The sequence below is a fragment of the Arachis duranensis genome, chromosome 10 (assembly GCF_000817695.3).
Source record: "Arachis duranensis cultivar V14167 chromosome 10, aradu.V14167.gnm2.J7QH, whole genome shotgun sequence".
In the NCBI taxonomy this organism is placed as follows: Eukaryota; Viridiplantae; Streptophyta; class Magnoliopsida; order Fabales; family Fabaceae; genus Arachis; species Arachis duranensis.
In genome coordinates, this window is record NC_029781.3 from 101947963 (window position 1) to 101963156 (window position 15194).

Genomic DNA, 15194 nt, shown 5'->3' on the forward strand with positions numbered 1-15194 from the left:
AGTGCGAAAATAATTTTTTTTTGTGCTAAATTCGATGTTATTTGAGGAAATAGTAATAAGACACTTATATAAGTAGTTCAAATAGTATGGAATTTAAATAAATTTGTAAGGTAAAATTTATTATGATTAATAGATTATTATGACATTTGTAATAATAGATATTTATTACATTTAATGAGTTATTTATAAAAATAATTAATTAATTATTAAGGTTATAAATTTATTGTATTGTTTATAACGGTAAAATATAATAAATATAGGGATATAGATTCTTTATAGGTTACAAATTTACATATGTTTCTATTAGTGGTATATTTTTTTATATATTTTATCTTTTTGCTAATTTAAAAATAATAATTGATTTGACAAAAAATGAGTGGTTAATTCTAAAATTTTACCAAATAAACGATATTATTGACATGACATGACATTAGTAGGAAGAAAAAGTGACTTAAAAGTAATATGAATAAACTTGTGTATCTATTTTTATATATTAAAAATAAATTAGGGGTCAAATTTTAGGGACTATTTACTTGAGTGTCATATACTTCACCTAAAAATAATCTTTTCGCTCTCTTTACATCCAATACATTAAAAAATAAAAATATAGACAAAAATATATTATCTATTTTTTAGTGCTTTTGTTTGTTAAAAACTGGTCATATTTTCTTAATACAAATACTATGTAATAATATATTTAAAAATAAGTCATTTATATGCTAACATCCTACTCATTTTGTAACTAAAATTTCTTTTTAAATTTCATTCTTCTTATTTACCTCTAAAAATATTGTTAAACATTCTTATAAACAAATATTATTAAATATAGACATTTTTATTTCTATTCATTTTTTTATGGGATGTTTGTCGGTATTAAATTTGTTTTGAGTCGATCAATTCTAGTAACTCATATAATTGGCAAATAGCCAAATATAGCTATTAAATAAGGATAAATAGTTAAATTTGTCATAAACATTACTTGTTTTCTAAATTAATTTTTAAAAATTTTTTTAATTAAATTCATCCTTTAAAGATTTTAAATAAATTGTATTAGTCTTTTTGTTATTTTTTTTGTTGATATGCGAAAATTTATTAATGTAACACATTAAGTGATATTATAATACACGCATAAGAGTCTTAATTGACTATTAACATGATATTCCTTTAATTAGGTTTTAATTTGATCTAATTTCATAAACTTATCATGTTAATCGTAAATTAAGACTATTAACTGTGTGTTGTGTCACTTAATGTGCCACATCAATCAATTTTAATGTTGTTAAGACGTTAACTAATAGAAGTGACCAAAAAACTAAAATGGCTAACTTAAAATTTTTAAATAATAAATTTAATTAAATCTTTTGAAATATTAATTTAAAAAATAAGTAATCTTTCAGAAATTAATTTGATTCTTTATTCTATTAAATAATTATAAAAAACAATTAAGAAGACATAAATCTTTTTCCAACCACTACATAAATTATCAAAGGTGAAAACTCAGGTGTAGTCAACTTCATATGAAGTTGATATCTGAGAGCCGTTAGATGATTTGACTGATTTGACTAAATTTTTATCTAACGACTTTGAAATATCAATTTTACATAAAATCGACTTCACCTGAATTTTCACCATTATCAAAAGGTAACACAAAAATTGTTTTTTGGTGACTTAAAAGAAATAAACAAAAACTAAGAACGAGAAAAAAAAAACAAGAAACTGCTTAAGAAAGGCAGTCCCGCTGAATACTACTGTCAAATTCTTTCTAAGGCAACGGAAGCTCCACTTGGGGAGAAAGGGTCCTCATTGCGGTCTTTGCCATGATGTCTGCTACTTTATTTGCATCTCTCAAGATCAACCGAAGATCAGCACGTCATTTCCAAGACATGATATATTGAATTTTTAACATCAAAGGATCAATAAACCCAGAGCAATCTTGTAAATTATTGACAATAGTAAAAGCCTCCACACAATCTGTCTCACATATAATGTCTCTTTGTCCCAAGTCCCATGCTAAAAGAAAGCCTCTCCAAATAGCAAACAACTCTCCTTGCAAAACGCTACGACTCTCAATTGTTCCCAGACAGCCTCGTTGCCACCTTCCCTTCCAATCTCTGCTAACACAAGCAAAACCAACTCGAGCACCACTGCCAGGATAGCTAGCATCACAATTAATCTTAAAGGTACCCACTGAGGGGGGAATCCAAGAGCCACTAATGGTTGAGGGGATAGACAGTCGTTGCAACTCAAAAATATTTCGGAGCTCCTTTTCCAAGGACAAAGCCATACCAATCACCTTGTCTGTAGTCCAATGGTCGTGAGGATGAAAGATCTCATTATTCCTCGAACGCCAAATCCACCAGAGACCAGAAAAGAATCTAAAGGGGCGCTGTTTGCTATTATGTAAGAACCAACTCATCAAATCCACTGGTTGATCGGAGATCCCTAAAGCTTGCCAAACAAGTTGGGCTTTTGGACAATCACGAATACAATGTAATACCAATTCCTGACATGAGAAATATCGTGGACAGCTATCCGTGTGCGAAATGCCCCTCCTAAAACGAAATGCAGCAGTAGGAAGAGCCTCCCGAAGACATAGCCAGGCCAAAAATTTGTGCTTTTCTGGAACATGTTAACGCCAAAGCCAAAGCCAATTACCCCTATCCTCCCAACTAAACATCTTCTTACTGAGTCACAAATAACCACTATGAGTATCATAAACCTTTGAAACCGCACCAGTCCAACACCAACCGACCTCTGAACCAGCTTGAACATCTGGGTTGTAAGAGTTAATGTTGCTCTGCAGAGACTGATTCAGAGGAGAATAGATATTCTCAAGGTTCCACTGTCCAGATGACCAAAGGTCCAAGATCCTGAGATCCGAATCAGAAATGTGAACATAATCCATCTCCTGACACAGTCGCCCCTCTCTTCTCCATTTAGAAAACCAAAAGTTCTTTTCCAAATCCCCAATGCACCAAATAAAACCTTCCTTCAGGATATCCCAAGCTCGACATATACTCTTTCAAACATAAAATCCCTTTTTCCGAGACCGACTGAAACAATAATCCTTAGAAGAATGGTATTCTCCGTTAACAGTTGAACCCATAGCTTGTCAGGATGGTGAAAAAGTTGCGAAATTAGCTTTCCAAGATGAGCAATATTAGCACAAAAAGGATCTCAAATTCTCAAACCCCCAAACTTTTTAGGGGTGACCAACACCTTCTAGTTAACTAGATTCACAAACTTCTTAGGGGTGACCAACACTTTCCAGTTAACTAGATTCAGGCCTCTACCATCAGCTTGACCCTTCCATAGAAAGTTTCGCATCATGGATTCTATCTTATTAGTTACCCCTTTAGGGAAGAGTGATACTTGCATACGATAAGTAGGAATCGCAGTCACTACCGAGTTGAGCAAACAGAGTCTACCTGCCTTATTAAGCAATCTCCCTTTCCAGCTGGCTAGCCTTTCCCGAATCTTGTCTAGAACATCATTGAAAGTTGCGCGTGTCACCCGAGAGTGATTAAGGTTCACCCCTAAATACTTTCCCAAGTTCTAGACAAATCTGATGGAGGAGACTCCAGTGAAAATCTCTTTTCTTGTTGCTGAAACATTCCTAGAGCATAGCGCTTTATTTCTCCACATTAACCTTCATCCCAGAGGCTCTACAGAAATTTTCCAAAGCTACCATTACAGTTTGAACTTGCTGTTTTTCAGCTTTACAGAAAAGAAGCAAATCATCGGCAAACATCAAATGAGAAATTCTTGGACCCCCTCTAGAAACCGCAACCGGCTTCCACAAGCCCTTATCAACTTGCTGATTAATAGAACAAGACAATCTCTCCATACACAACACAAACAGATACAGTGATATAGGATCTCCTTGCCTAAGACCCTTGCTTGGAGTGAAGCTATTTAATCTATCCCAATTCCAGAGGATAGATAGTGAGGAAGCAGTAACACAACGCATAATCAGATTGACTGTCGGAGGAGGAAAGCCAAAACTCACCAGGGTTTGTTTCAAGAATCCCCAATCCACTCTATCGTACGCTTTATCCAGATCAATCTTAAAGGCCAATGTGCCTTTCTTTGACTTTGTCTTCTTCATGAAATGGAGAACCTCTTGTGCTACAATGATGTTGTCTGGGGTTCCTCTCCCCGGGATAAACCCTCATTGAAGGGAACCAATAATCTCTTTGAGATGGGGACGAAGTCTATTGACCAGGACCTTCGTTATAACTTTGTAAACCACATTACAGAGACTAATTGGTCGGAAATCCTTCATGGAAACCGGGTTTTCTACCTTCGGATTAAGAACCACAAGAGTTTCCATCATCCTTGGATCCATATCCAAACCAGAGAACGCATGACGAACCATAGTCCAAACATCAAAACCAACAATCTCCCAGTATTCTTTAAAGAATAAAGCTTGAAACCCATCAGGGCCCGGCGCCTTAAAAGAATGCATACTGAAAACGGCCGACTTAACTTCTTCCAGAATAACTGGCGCTGTGAGGCTACAACAGGCTTCATCATTCAGGGAAGGTAGCGGCACATCACTAAGACAACCTAAGTCTACATCCTCCGACTGGCAGAATAGGTGTTTATAAAAGGATTCAGCTTCCCTTCTAAGGACATCCGGGTCCGTTTCCCATACCCCATCTTGAAGAAAGAGACCATTAATCTTATTATGTTTTCTCCGCACAAGAGTCTAGACATGAAAGAATTTGGTATTTCTATCCCCAAATTTTACCCACTGCTCTTTGGATTTTTGAAACCATAGAAGTTCCTCCTGCACAAGCATGTTATTAAATTCCTCAATCAGTTGTTTTTCTCTTTGCCGCATAGACAAATCCTCCATTACTTCAAGTCGCTTCTGAAGGAAATTAATCTGTCTCTCCAATTTGCATTTCCTAACGAAAATGTTGCCGAACACTTTAGAATTAAACTCCAAAGAGTTCTTCTGCACTTCTGAAAGCTTGCCATGCATCTCCCTGTAGCCAGCCTGCCATGACTGGTTCACAATATTTCTGTACTCCGGATGAGTTGCCCAAGCCGCAATAAACCGAAAAGGTCTATTCTTTTTCGGTTGGGGACGACCTGCACAGCGCACTAGGATAGGACAATGATCAGACTGAAGCCTATTTAAAATTTCTGCATAAGCCTCTGGAAAGAGAGATAGCCAGCCACTATTGATACAGACCCGGTCAAGTTTTTTCGCCACCTCAACACCATTTTTAACCCTTCTGTACCAAGAAAACCGTCTTCCAATAGTCTTCAAGTCAAACAGATTACTATCCCCTAGAGATGTAGCAAGCCGATCTGCATGACGACTCGAGAAGAGGCAACCCTTAGATTCATGAGAGAATAGTACTTCATTAAAATCACCAAGAACAATCCATGGCCCGCAGAAAGATGGAGACTGCGTAACAAGATAATCCCATAGCAGAACTCTGGTATTAAATTGAGGACTACCATAGATACCACTGCACCTCCAAATCACATTATTTACCTGAACCTCAACTGTAACACACTGATCGAAAGCATCAACCCATTTGCAGTGAACACCCTGCATTGCAGAAAGGAACCAGATACCCCCCTTATGTCCTGACGCCTCCACTATACCAATAGGGTGATAACCAAGTCTTTCCCAGAACAGTTTCAAGTGTTGAAAAGGACAATGAGTTTCAACCACAATAAAAATTACAGGTTTAAATTTCCTAACCAGCTCTTTACAATTCACCCGGGCTAACTTATTAGAAGCACCCCTAATATTCCAAACTATTATATTTAAGCTATCCATAATATAAAATATAAAATTATAAAACAAGGAAATCAAAGTGCTTCACCAACCTCAAACCGAGGCTTGCCCAGCAGAAGTGACTCCCGTGACCTTCAGGTTTTCTGGATCTCCATGGAATGTCTCCTTATTCTCGCATACCGACGCAATAACAGCCGGCAACGCGCCTTTCTTCACCAATGAAACCGCCACGGTAACATCCTCCTTCATGGTTGCAGGAAGACATGACGATGCTTCCACCACCGTGCCTCCATTCTTCTCAGCTGGCGAGCTCTGTAGGGACCCCGGTCTTGGTCGTTTCCGGAGAGAGGACCCGCAAGGCACTGGGGTGTGTCGGGTTGAGGAGATCGACGTCTCACCAACACGGAAAGCGCTGTGTCCGACCTTGACTCGTGACCCGACCCTGGCGCGATAAGAGCTGGATCCACTCGTGTGAGAGAAGTGGATGGTGGGCCTGATTACTCTATCCGAATTGGTTCTGGATTGAGTGCCTCTTTGGACCTTGTTAGATTGCTTCTGGCCCAGCTTGGTTTTACCTTTCCTCACAACTTGCTCCCAGCCTGGTTCATCATGCATGCAAGCCTCCTCAACATTATTTCCTTCCAAATTATTAGCCTCTAAATCCTTTTGTAAACTCGGTGCAGGATTCTCGCCAGTAACGCCACCTACCACATCAGGTTCTACTTCATTTGAATTGTGAATTTTGGTCTCAGGATGTGGCACTGCCTTTGTACCGTCTCGTGGCTTGGTGGCATCGGAATCAGCACTCTTTTTTTTCTTGGAGTCTCTACCCACTCTTTCCTTCCCTAGAGTCTCTACCCAAGCACTGTGCCATATCGTGACCATAATGTGCACAAGAGTTACAAATTAAATTTAAACTTTCATACTCCACTACATGAGTTACGCCTTCCACAATGATATGCTTGATCACTGGCAGTCCTAAATTTATTTGAACACATACTCGGGCATATCGTCCTCTCTCAGCCAACTTAGTGGCTAAGTCAACTTTGATGGGAACTCCTATTGCAGAAGCAATACGCATCATGGCTTGTTCCTGATAGCACCAGATTGGGAGCCCCGATATCCGAACCCATACAAGTGTAGACCCGAAGGATTCCTCACATGGCCGAAAATCTATATCCCACGGTTTTACAGCAACATAGTGTCCATCAATCAACCACGGGCCACCAAGCATGACCTCCTCACGATCTTCACCTGCATCGAATTTTACCATGAAGTACCCAAACCCCACATCAAGCAGATCAAAACCATCCGAAACTTGTGTGAAAGAGCTGTGTAACTATAATTTTTATTAAGAACATTTATCACCAAAACTTCTCGATAAGGCTCTGCCAAACAAAGCTTGACTTCTTCGGTGAAGTTTACACATGGAGGTTGGGAATCGCCCTGCTTGTCCACCACTGTCGCTATACTACCCCCAGATAGAGATCCTGCAAGTGCAAAGGCTTTCGATTTCTCTGGACCAATGACTTTATATCTAAAGGAGATCTTTGTAGACTTTGAAAAACCCTTATGTGAAAAACTCTCCTTGGCACTGGATGCACCCCACCCACACTTTCCCCCTTATCTCTTCCGACGGCATGGCCGCCATCCTCACAATGTTTCGCCTTCAAACACTCGTTCCCGCTCTCTCCTTCTCTCATTCTCTCTGAGTACGGAGTACGTTTAGTACTCTTTTAAAAATTGTTTAATACAAACACACAAATTTCGGGGAACATTTCAACTAAATAGATAAAATTCAACTTTCAAAGTAAAAATCTGGCAACGTTTCAATTTTATTATTTATTGTGCCTAGTGAGTGTATACTGTATAGTTTTTTATATATATATATATAAAATATTTTTAGTGAAAAATTAAAAAAAATATATATTAACACACTAGAATTCCCTAACCCTAACGCTGCCATATTATTCACTTCTCCTCTTTCTCCTCACACCCTCTCGGTCGCCACTCTGCCGCCCTCTCCCTCGAGCGGCGTTGCTGGTCTTCTCCTCTTCAATCTGCTCCAGCGATCTCACCGGAACTCTTCCTCGAGCTTTGCCGTCTTCGGTCGTCGATCTCTCCTCCTGGTACTGGTCTCTGCCGTTGTTTACTGGCTATTGCATTGTTTTTGTTGCTGCTATTTAAAGTTTAACACTTGTTGTTACTGTGGATTATATTTTGAACCCTAATTTATTACATTGTTATTGTTGCTGCTGTTTCTTACTTAGTACCGCTAGTTTTGCTGGTGCTGTTTTTTTAAACTGCCATTGTTGTTGCTGATGCTGTTTTTTTTTTTTTAATTTAATGTTTTTACTTGCAAAGTTTGGATATAATTTTAACACTGAAAATGATGAAAGTTCAACTGAAATTTCCTGAAAGTTTTGTAACATTAAGGGCAGTTTTGCTCCCGAACTTGATGGGAAGTCTTACTTAGATGTCTTGAGATTATAGTATGAAGACTGATGTTAATGAAAATTTAAATGCTTGTGGTGAAGATTGTAATTAAGGAATGTAATTAACGTATAAGGCTCAGGTAGACCTGTTACATTCTCTAATTTAATTTGTTTTGTGAAGTATGTTTATTTGTTATAGCACTTTGGATTACTGTTCTAGCTTGATGGTATGAGCAATATATTGGAAATAGGAAATCATTCTTTGCTCCTGTCTTTAGCTTCTCAAAGAATTAATTTGGCAAAGTAGGTGTTATATTATTAGAGTTTGTGGATGTTAAGAGTTTGGTGGGGTCTTTAAAACTGAGAAGACTAATAAAGTGATGAAGTTTTCATTTTACAGGTCCAAACTCCGTTGACAAAGGTGAATTAATTTGTTCTTCGGTCTTTGCAGTTTCTCTTGCTAATTGCCAACTATGGTGAAGGCCGTGAAGCACTACAGACCTCCAGTAAGTACTTCATACACTTTGTTTAATTCTACCTTGGTGTTTTAATCCGGTGGTGTGTGTGTGTTGTTGTTCGTATTGGTATTTCCCTGTGCACAGTAATTAATGTCTATACTGAAAGAAGAGGAAATAGATTTTGACTTTTTTTTTTTCTTGTGGCAGGGGAAGAAAAAGGAGGGAAATGCAGCCAAGTTTGTTACTAGGTCACAAGCACTCAAACAACTGCAGATCAATCTACCCCTTTTCAGGTATCTTCCACATATACGAATCAGTCTAAGGTGCCCTTGTAGGAATTATCTAAGGTTCAACTTTATCCTTATTTACTGTACTGAACTGTACACCTATTCTTACATTGAATTTTGTGAATATTAGGAAACTATGCATTTTGAAGGGTGTAACTCCTAGAGAGCCAAAGAAGAAGTTCAAAGGAACTCATCAGACTTATTACCATGTGAAGGATGTTGCCTTTCTTCATCACGAACCTTTGCTTGAAATACATAGAGAGATTAGAGTACATGAGAGGAAAATAAAGAAAGCAGAGGCAAAGAAAAACCTTGAACGTGCAAAAAGGCTGCGGGAGAAGACACCTAAACCCAAGATAGATAGGATTATTCGTCAGAGGTTCGTTTGTTTTGGTGGTCTCGATATTCTATCCTGTAGCTGGTGATGAATTTCCAGTTTATTAGATTTTCCTATGAATTATAGGTACCCAAGATTTGTGGATGCACTTGGGGAACTAGATGACTGTCTTTCAATGGTGCATCTTTTTGCAGCATTACCTGCCGCTGAGAGCAAAAAAATTGATATAGAATGTGTCCATAAATGTAGAAGGTATATAATCTGAATTTGAGAAATTTGAGTTAGTTTATGAGAAATATTTTTTAGGCCTTTGTGTCTAATTCTTTCATTTCCTAAGTATTTTTTTCCATACATTTCCTTGCCCAAAAAAAGGTACAATATTATAGGGCTGTGATATTTTTATTGATTTCTCTTATTCTTGTGGCTTACCTATGTTAGATTGGCACACGAATGGCAAGCATTCATATCTCGCACTCACAAACTGAGAAAAGCATTTGTATCTGTCAAAGGCATATATTATCAGGTACCAATTGCGGTAAATATAATGTTCATTAATTAATCCGGTGAGCATCATTTGCCTTATGCAAGAGGTTTTTGCAGGCAGAGGTTGAGGGTCAGAAGATAACGTGGTTGACTCCTCATTCACTACAACAGGTTGTGTCTGATGATGTTGATGTCATCACCATGCTAAATTTTCTGCAATTGTATGAGGTTAGTTTCATATTAATGTTTATATTTGTTCTTCATAACATTAAACCATTGATAACCTTGTTACCTGAATTAATAGGATTATATTTCTGTATATTCTAATGTTGTGAATAGTTCATTGAAATAGTTATTAGTATTGTGTAAGGATCATGTAATGCCAAAGTTAGTTGCCTACACCTGTGGTGTGTCTGTCTATTGTATTGGTTGTGCATGTTATAATCCATTGGTGGTGGAATACATCTCTATTATGGTTTGGTTGTGATGTTGAGTTCATTAATTTATAATCTGCCATGATGAATTTTGCTGTAGCCTCTTCTTGGTTTTGTGAATTTCCGGCTCTATCATTCCATAAATTTGAAGTATCCCCCTATACTAGATCCTCGGTTGGAAGCTTTGGCAGCAGGTAGTGTTTTCTTTAACTTATGTGAAACTCTAAACTTCAATTGCTGCAGGTATTTTATGAATAATGTTATGTATAATTTTTCTTTTCAAATTATGCAGATCTTTATGCTTTGTCAAGATATGCCAATGCCAATGTCAATGCTGTACCCTCTGTAGTCAATTCTGAAGCATCCCAGGTAGCTGAGTCTGAGCAAGGTGATGCCAAGCCAAAAAGGGATGATATTGAACATGAAAAATCTGAACTAAGACTTGCTCAACTTCAGCATCAACTTCCTACAAATGAACCTGGTGCACTAATGCAACTTGTTGAAGAAGCTGCTTCTGAGGAAGAAGTGGATCAAGATACAAGAGAATGTAAAAATCTCTTTAAAGATCTGAAATTCTTCTTGAGCAGAGAAGTGAGTTACTGTTTCCAAGAGATTCCGGATACATAGTATTTGCTAAGTTATGTTTTGTGTTATCTAACAATTATATAGAAAAAAGGTTTCAGTGAGGATGTTAATAATTAAAATATTGAATAATTCAAATAAGAACTTATAGAGTATACCAACAATTCATGTTCTATATTATCTAGTTATGTATTGTTTGAATGTGTCAGGTTTTGTAAGGAACTTGTTTTCAAATTTCTGCTAGATTCTATTAGATAGCATTAGATTTGTTGGAGGGTTGGTTCAACCTGTAAAGATTGTAAGAATTTAAGAAATAATCTTGTCTTGGGGTATTACATAGATTCTTTAATGCTTTGCTGGTGGACTTCCGTTGGCAGGTTATCTGCAATTACCATTGTAAGACCTTTTTGAGACTCATGCCATGCCAAACCTTGGAACAGGACAACCTTGTATTTGTTTGTAGCATAAGAAAAGATTGCCTAAAAATAATCACCATATTTCGAATTCGAAAAATGAGATTTTTTTTTTTATATAATCCTAGCATGGTTAACCTATTCTTTTTCAATGCTTTGGAAAATGTGAACATGTTGTGTTGTGACTTTATGACATGATTTTGTATGCTTCAGTGTTACAACATGACTACTGTTGAATTTGTTAATCAATAATGGATGCCATTTTATATAATACAATCCATCATACCAAACTATTTTTGAAGTTTTTCTTGAGGTTGTATCTCCTTCGGAAATTAATTTTGCAACCATCTTTTGGTGGTATAGTTTCCTGGGAAGGAGAGGGAGCACCTTTTCAGGAATCTGACCAGAGCATCACACATCAGGTTTGTTTTTCTTACTATCTTCTAGGATTAGGTGACTTGTTATACCTTATGATGTCAACTCACTTAGCTATTGGTTTCAATTTTAAGATTGTTGACAGGGATTCACAAGGACATAAGTTCCTCTCAAGAGAATATGTTCAACCACAGTGGGTATTTGACTCTGTGAATGCGCGGATTATTTTGCCAACAGTGGATTATATGGTTGGAAGGTAATTTCATAGTTTTGATTTTACTGAGTTGTCTCGGATGTGCTGTGTTTTAGCTATTTATTTGCAACATCTATCTTCTATATTTGTCTAGATGTACATGTACTTTTTTACATGGGCTTGTTTAGTTTGTGTAAGCATTTTTTGTTTGCATTTTACATTTCTTTATTGTGTTATATAGAACACCAATTCAACTTCTTTATTGTCCTTGCCGAGTCATTAACATATAGTGGTGTTCAACATCCAATCCAATCCTGACCTGTAGCATGTTTTTTTAGGCTCAGGTTTCTTGTTTTTATCCGGTGCCATTTTTGGGTCGGGTTTGGGTCATGCTTGGGGTAGACCCAATCCAACCCAAAGGCGTATGTTATACCTAAATATTTTTTATATCATATAATATTATATTTTATATAAAATAATTTATTCTGGTTAAATGTTCTGTTAAATTTTATATTTAGTTGTTAAATTTTATTAATGTTATATATAATTAAATGTCGAGTCGACCCAGTCTAATTTGGTCCTTTCTGGTTAGGGTCAGGTCCGGGTCTAGCTAAACCTGGCCCCAACCCATGTACACTATTAACATGAAGGAACTGCTCTGGTATCTAATCCATGTAAACTACCAAAATGACACTTGGAAGGTACGAACTACAAAAAGGTTTGACAGGTTTAAAAACGTGACGAATATAACAAAGAAAAATGTTTTTACAAGTGTCAAATGGCTTTGTTATTTGGTTAAGGGCTTGGGCATTTGATCTATATATTCAACATTTGGATAACTATTTACATTGTGCATGTGAGCATACGGAGCAAAATTTGATCTCAATACCTTCTTCTTCAATTTTCTAGGGATTTTTTTTGGTCATTTACAAAAAAGATTGCAAAAAAAAGAAATTTACTTGGCATAAACTCTAGATTTTAATGATGGAAGGTCTTATTTTTCTAATCATAAGTGCAAAAAGTCATATCAAAATTCAATATTCTAAAGCTCTTGTTGAGAATATATAGCTAATCTAGCTATTTTTGTCACATTTTAAACTCTTTCAATGGCTTATTTGTCATATCTTTCAGGGTTAGTTTTTTCAGTGGCATGAATTTTTGGGTACATTTGCGTTAGTTTTTACTTTACCCTGTAATGTCAATGTATGTGTACTTTCATCTTAGCAATAATTTTTCATTTTGGTCAATAGGATACCTCCTCCACACTTGTCGCCTTTTATTGATTACGAGGAAGAAGGAGCATATATTCCTGACTATGCGAAGACTATTAAACAATTGCAAGCTGCCGCCAGAAAAGAAGTCCTTCCACTCCCAGGTGTTGGAAAAGAAGATCTGGAAGACCCTCAAAATATTCTGGTTGAAGGTATTATGGATCGGGCAGAGGCCAACCAAGCAGCTCAAAGAAAGCAAAAGGTATGCATATTCTTGGATCGGTGTACAGTTACGATTCAATCAGTGGATCCCTGAAGTCGATATTTTTAGATTTATTCGGGTACTCAAGTATTTCAATTCCAATGGTTGCATTGCAGATGATGATGCTAGAGCAGCAATACCATAATGATTTGAAGAAAGAACTTCAAGGTGTTACGTATGGTAAAATGGATTCCAATGTTGATAAACAAACGTCAACTGGAGAAGAATCCACTGACAATGCTCAGCAGAAGGATGATGCTGATGACATGGGTACACTTATGATGTCTCGTAAAAAGCGGAAGCTGTTGGAAGCCATGAAGGTAAAGCTTTCTATCCCTTGTTTTGTATACCGAGTTGCTTAGCCTTTTCTTCTAGCACTGCATAAGTTTTGGTACTATCTTGTGTCAGACACACTAGCGTATGTATCCCATAACTACAAAACCTGTATAGAAAGTGGTAAGAATTTAATCTGCAATATAGTGTTAAGATAATATGGTATGACCTGGTACTGTCAAAATAATTCAAGGAAGTAGTGTCTTAATTCATGGCAATGGTATTGCTTGTGTATTATTTCTTTTTTCCCCAATCAATCAATTATGTGCCTGAACTTATGGTTGCAAAGTTGCAGGTTTACTTTAAATTCTAACGTTATTCCTCTAACTCTATTTTTATTTTAATGTCATTCAGATATCTAATGAACGGAAGCAGGCTAAAAATGATCTCATTAAGCAACGGAAAAAGAAAATAGACGAAGCTCATAAAAAGAACTGAAGGGATCTGCATTCTGGTGCAGGATACAATTTTGACTTCATTATGCAATGTATTTGCTAATTTAAATGAATGCTTTGTTTGTTATAGGAACTTGACGATAATTTTAATACTGCTCTTTTTGTAGTCAGTAAGGTAACTGCATTTTCTCTCCAGAGGCCGCAGAAACAACTGATTTGTTTAAATATTAGTTTTCTAGGTATTGAAGCCCTATCTAATTTTCCCCCTTCCCCGCTTTGCGTTTTTGTTGCTATGCATTATTTTTTGGTTCCTAGCGGTTGTGCCAAAAATTAAAATTGTCTAAAACTTTTATTTCATCTTGACATAACTTTTGTTAAATTTATTACTTGAAAATGCGAAGATTTGCAACTGAACGAAAACGAAAACCAATTACTTACCGCTACTATATTATTCTGAGAAGTTCCTAACCTTTAAAAGCGCAAGTATTGATACGCCTCCAACAACAAGGAATGGACATACCTGAAACAAAAATAGAAATGCTTAAACATGGACTAATTTGATACGAAATCATAAACATATCTTGTCACCTAATGTTTCGTTGCCAGAAACTGTTATCCCTTGACAAAAGAACAGATGTGATTAATTTTAAATTTTTGAGGAATTAAGGGTTAATTTGGATAGGTGATAAATAAATTTTTTTTATTTTTAACTTATAAAAAATTAAAGAATTAATGTTTAGTATAATTTTTAAAATTAATATATAAATTTTTAAGAAGTTATTTAAAGTATTTATGAAAAAATTGAGAAAAAGTGACTTCCCCTATAATAATTTTTTTAATCATTTTTTTAAAATAAATATTTTTATAACTAAAAAATCAAACATAAAATAATTTTGTTTTTTTATGTTTTAAGTTTATTTTAAAAAAGTTTAATTAAGTTATTTATTCAAATTGATTATTCTGGAGATAAAAAATAGAAAATAATTTATAATAGTATTCTCCTTTTTAAATATTAGCCTTTTTCTTAAAAATGTATCAATTTTTTAATTTTTTATCATTAATTTATATAAAAATTTGAATATATATCCTGTAAAATATATAAAAAAAATAAAAGAATAAATATTAAAATTTATAATATTTATTGAATTTTTTTTATCATTTATACAAATACAATAATATCAATATTTATTGAATATTCTAATATTTTTTTATCATATAAAGAATTAAATTAAATA

The 15194-nt window shown here is 35.7% G+C and overlaps 2 protein-coding genes across 2 annotated transcripts; one reads left to right on the forward strand and one right to left on the reverse strand.

Moving 5' to 3' along the window:
• Positions 1 to 4171: 4171 nt before the first annotated feature.
• On the reverse strand, positions 4172 to 7464 carry LOC110276993 (uncharacterized). The gene is made up of 7 exons (XM_021134119.1): positions 7377 to 7464; positions 7187 to 7278; positions 6688 to 7100; positions 5861 to 6626; positions 5513 to 5569; positions 4754 to 5422; positions 4172 to 4711 (listed from the first exon to the last, which is right to left on the reverse strand). The coding sequence occupies exons 1-7, from the start codon at positions 7462 to 7464 to the stop codon at positions 4172 to 4174; spliced, it is 2625 nt and encodes an 874-aa protein (XP_020989778.1).
• Positions 7465 to 7713: 249 nt separating this feature from the next.
• LOC107471447 (pescadillo homolog) lies at positions 7714 to 14206 on the forward strand. Its single transcript, XM_052255481.1, has 14 exons — positions 7714 to 7890; positions 8648 to 8702; positions 8862 to 8947; positions 9072 to 9320; positions 9405 to 9530; positions 9717 to 9801; positions 9879 to 9989; positions 10296 to 10389; positions 10488 to 10786; positions 11493 to 11612; positions 11700 to 11821; positions 13009 to 13231; positions 13348 to 13551; positions 13919 to 14206. Exons 2-14 carry the CDS (start codon positions 8670 to 8672, stop codon positions 14000 to 14002), a joined length of 1836 nt encoding a protein of 611 aa, XP_052111441.1. The 5' UTR covers positions 7714 to 7890; positions 8648 to 8669; the 3' UTR covers positions 14003 to 14206.
• Positions 14207 to 15194: the final 988 nt, after the last annotated feature.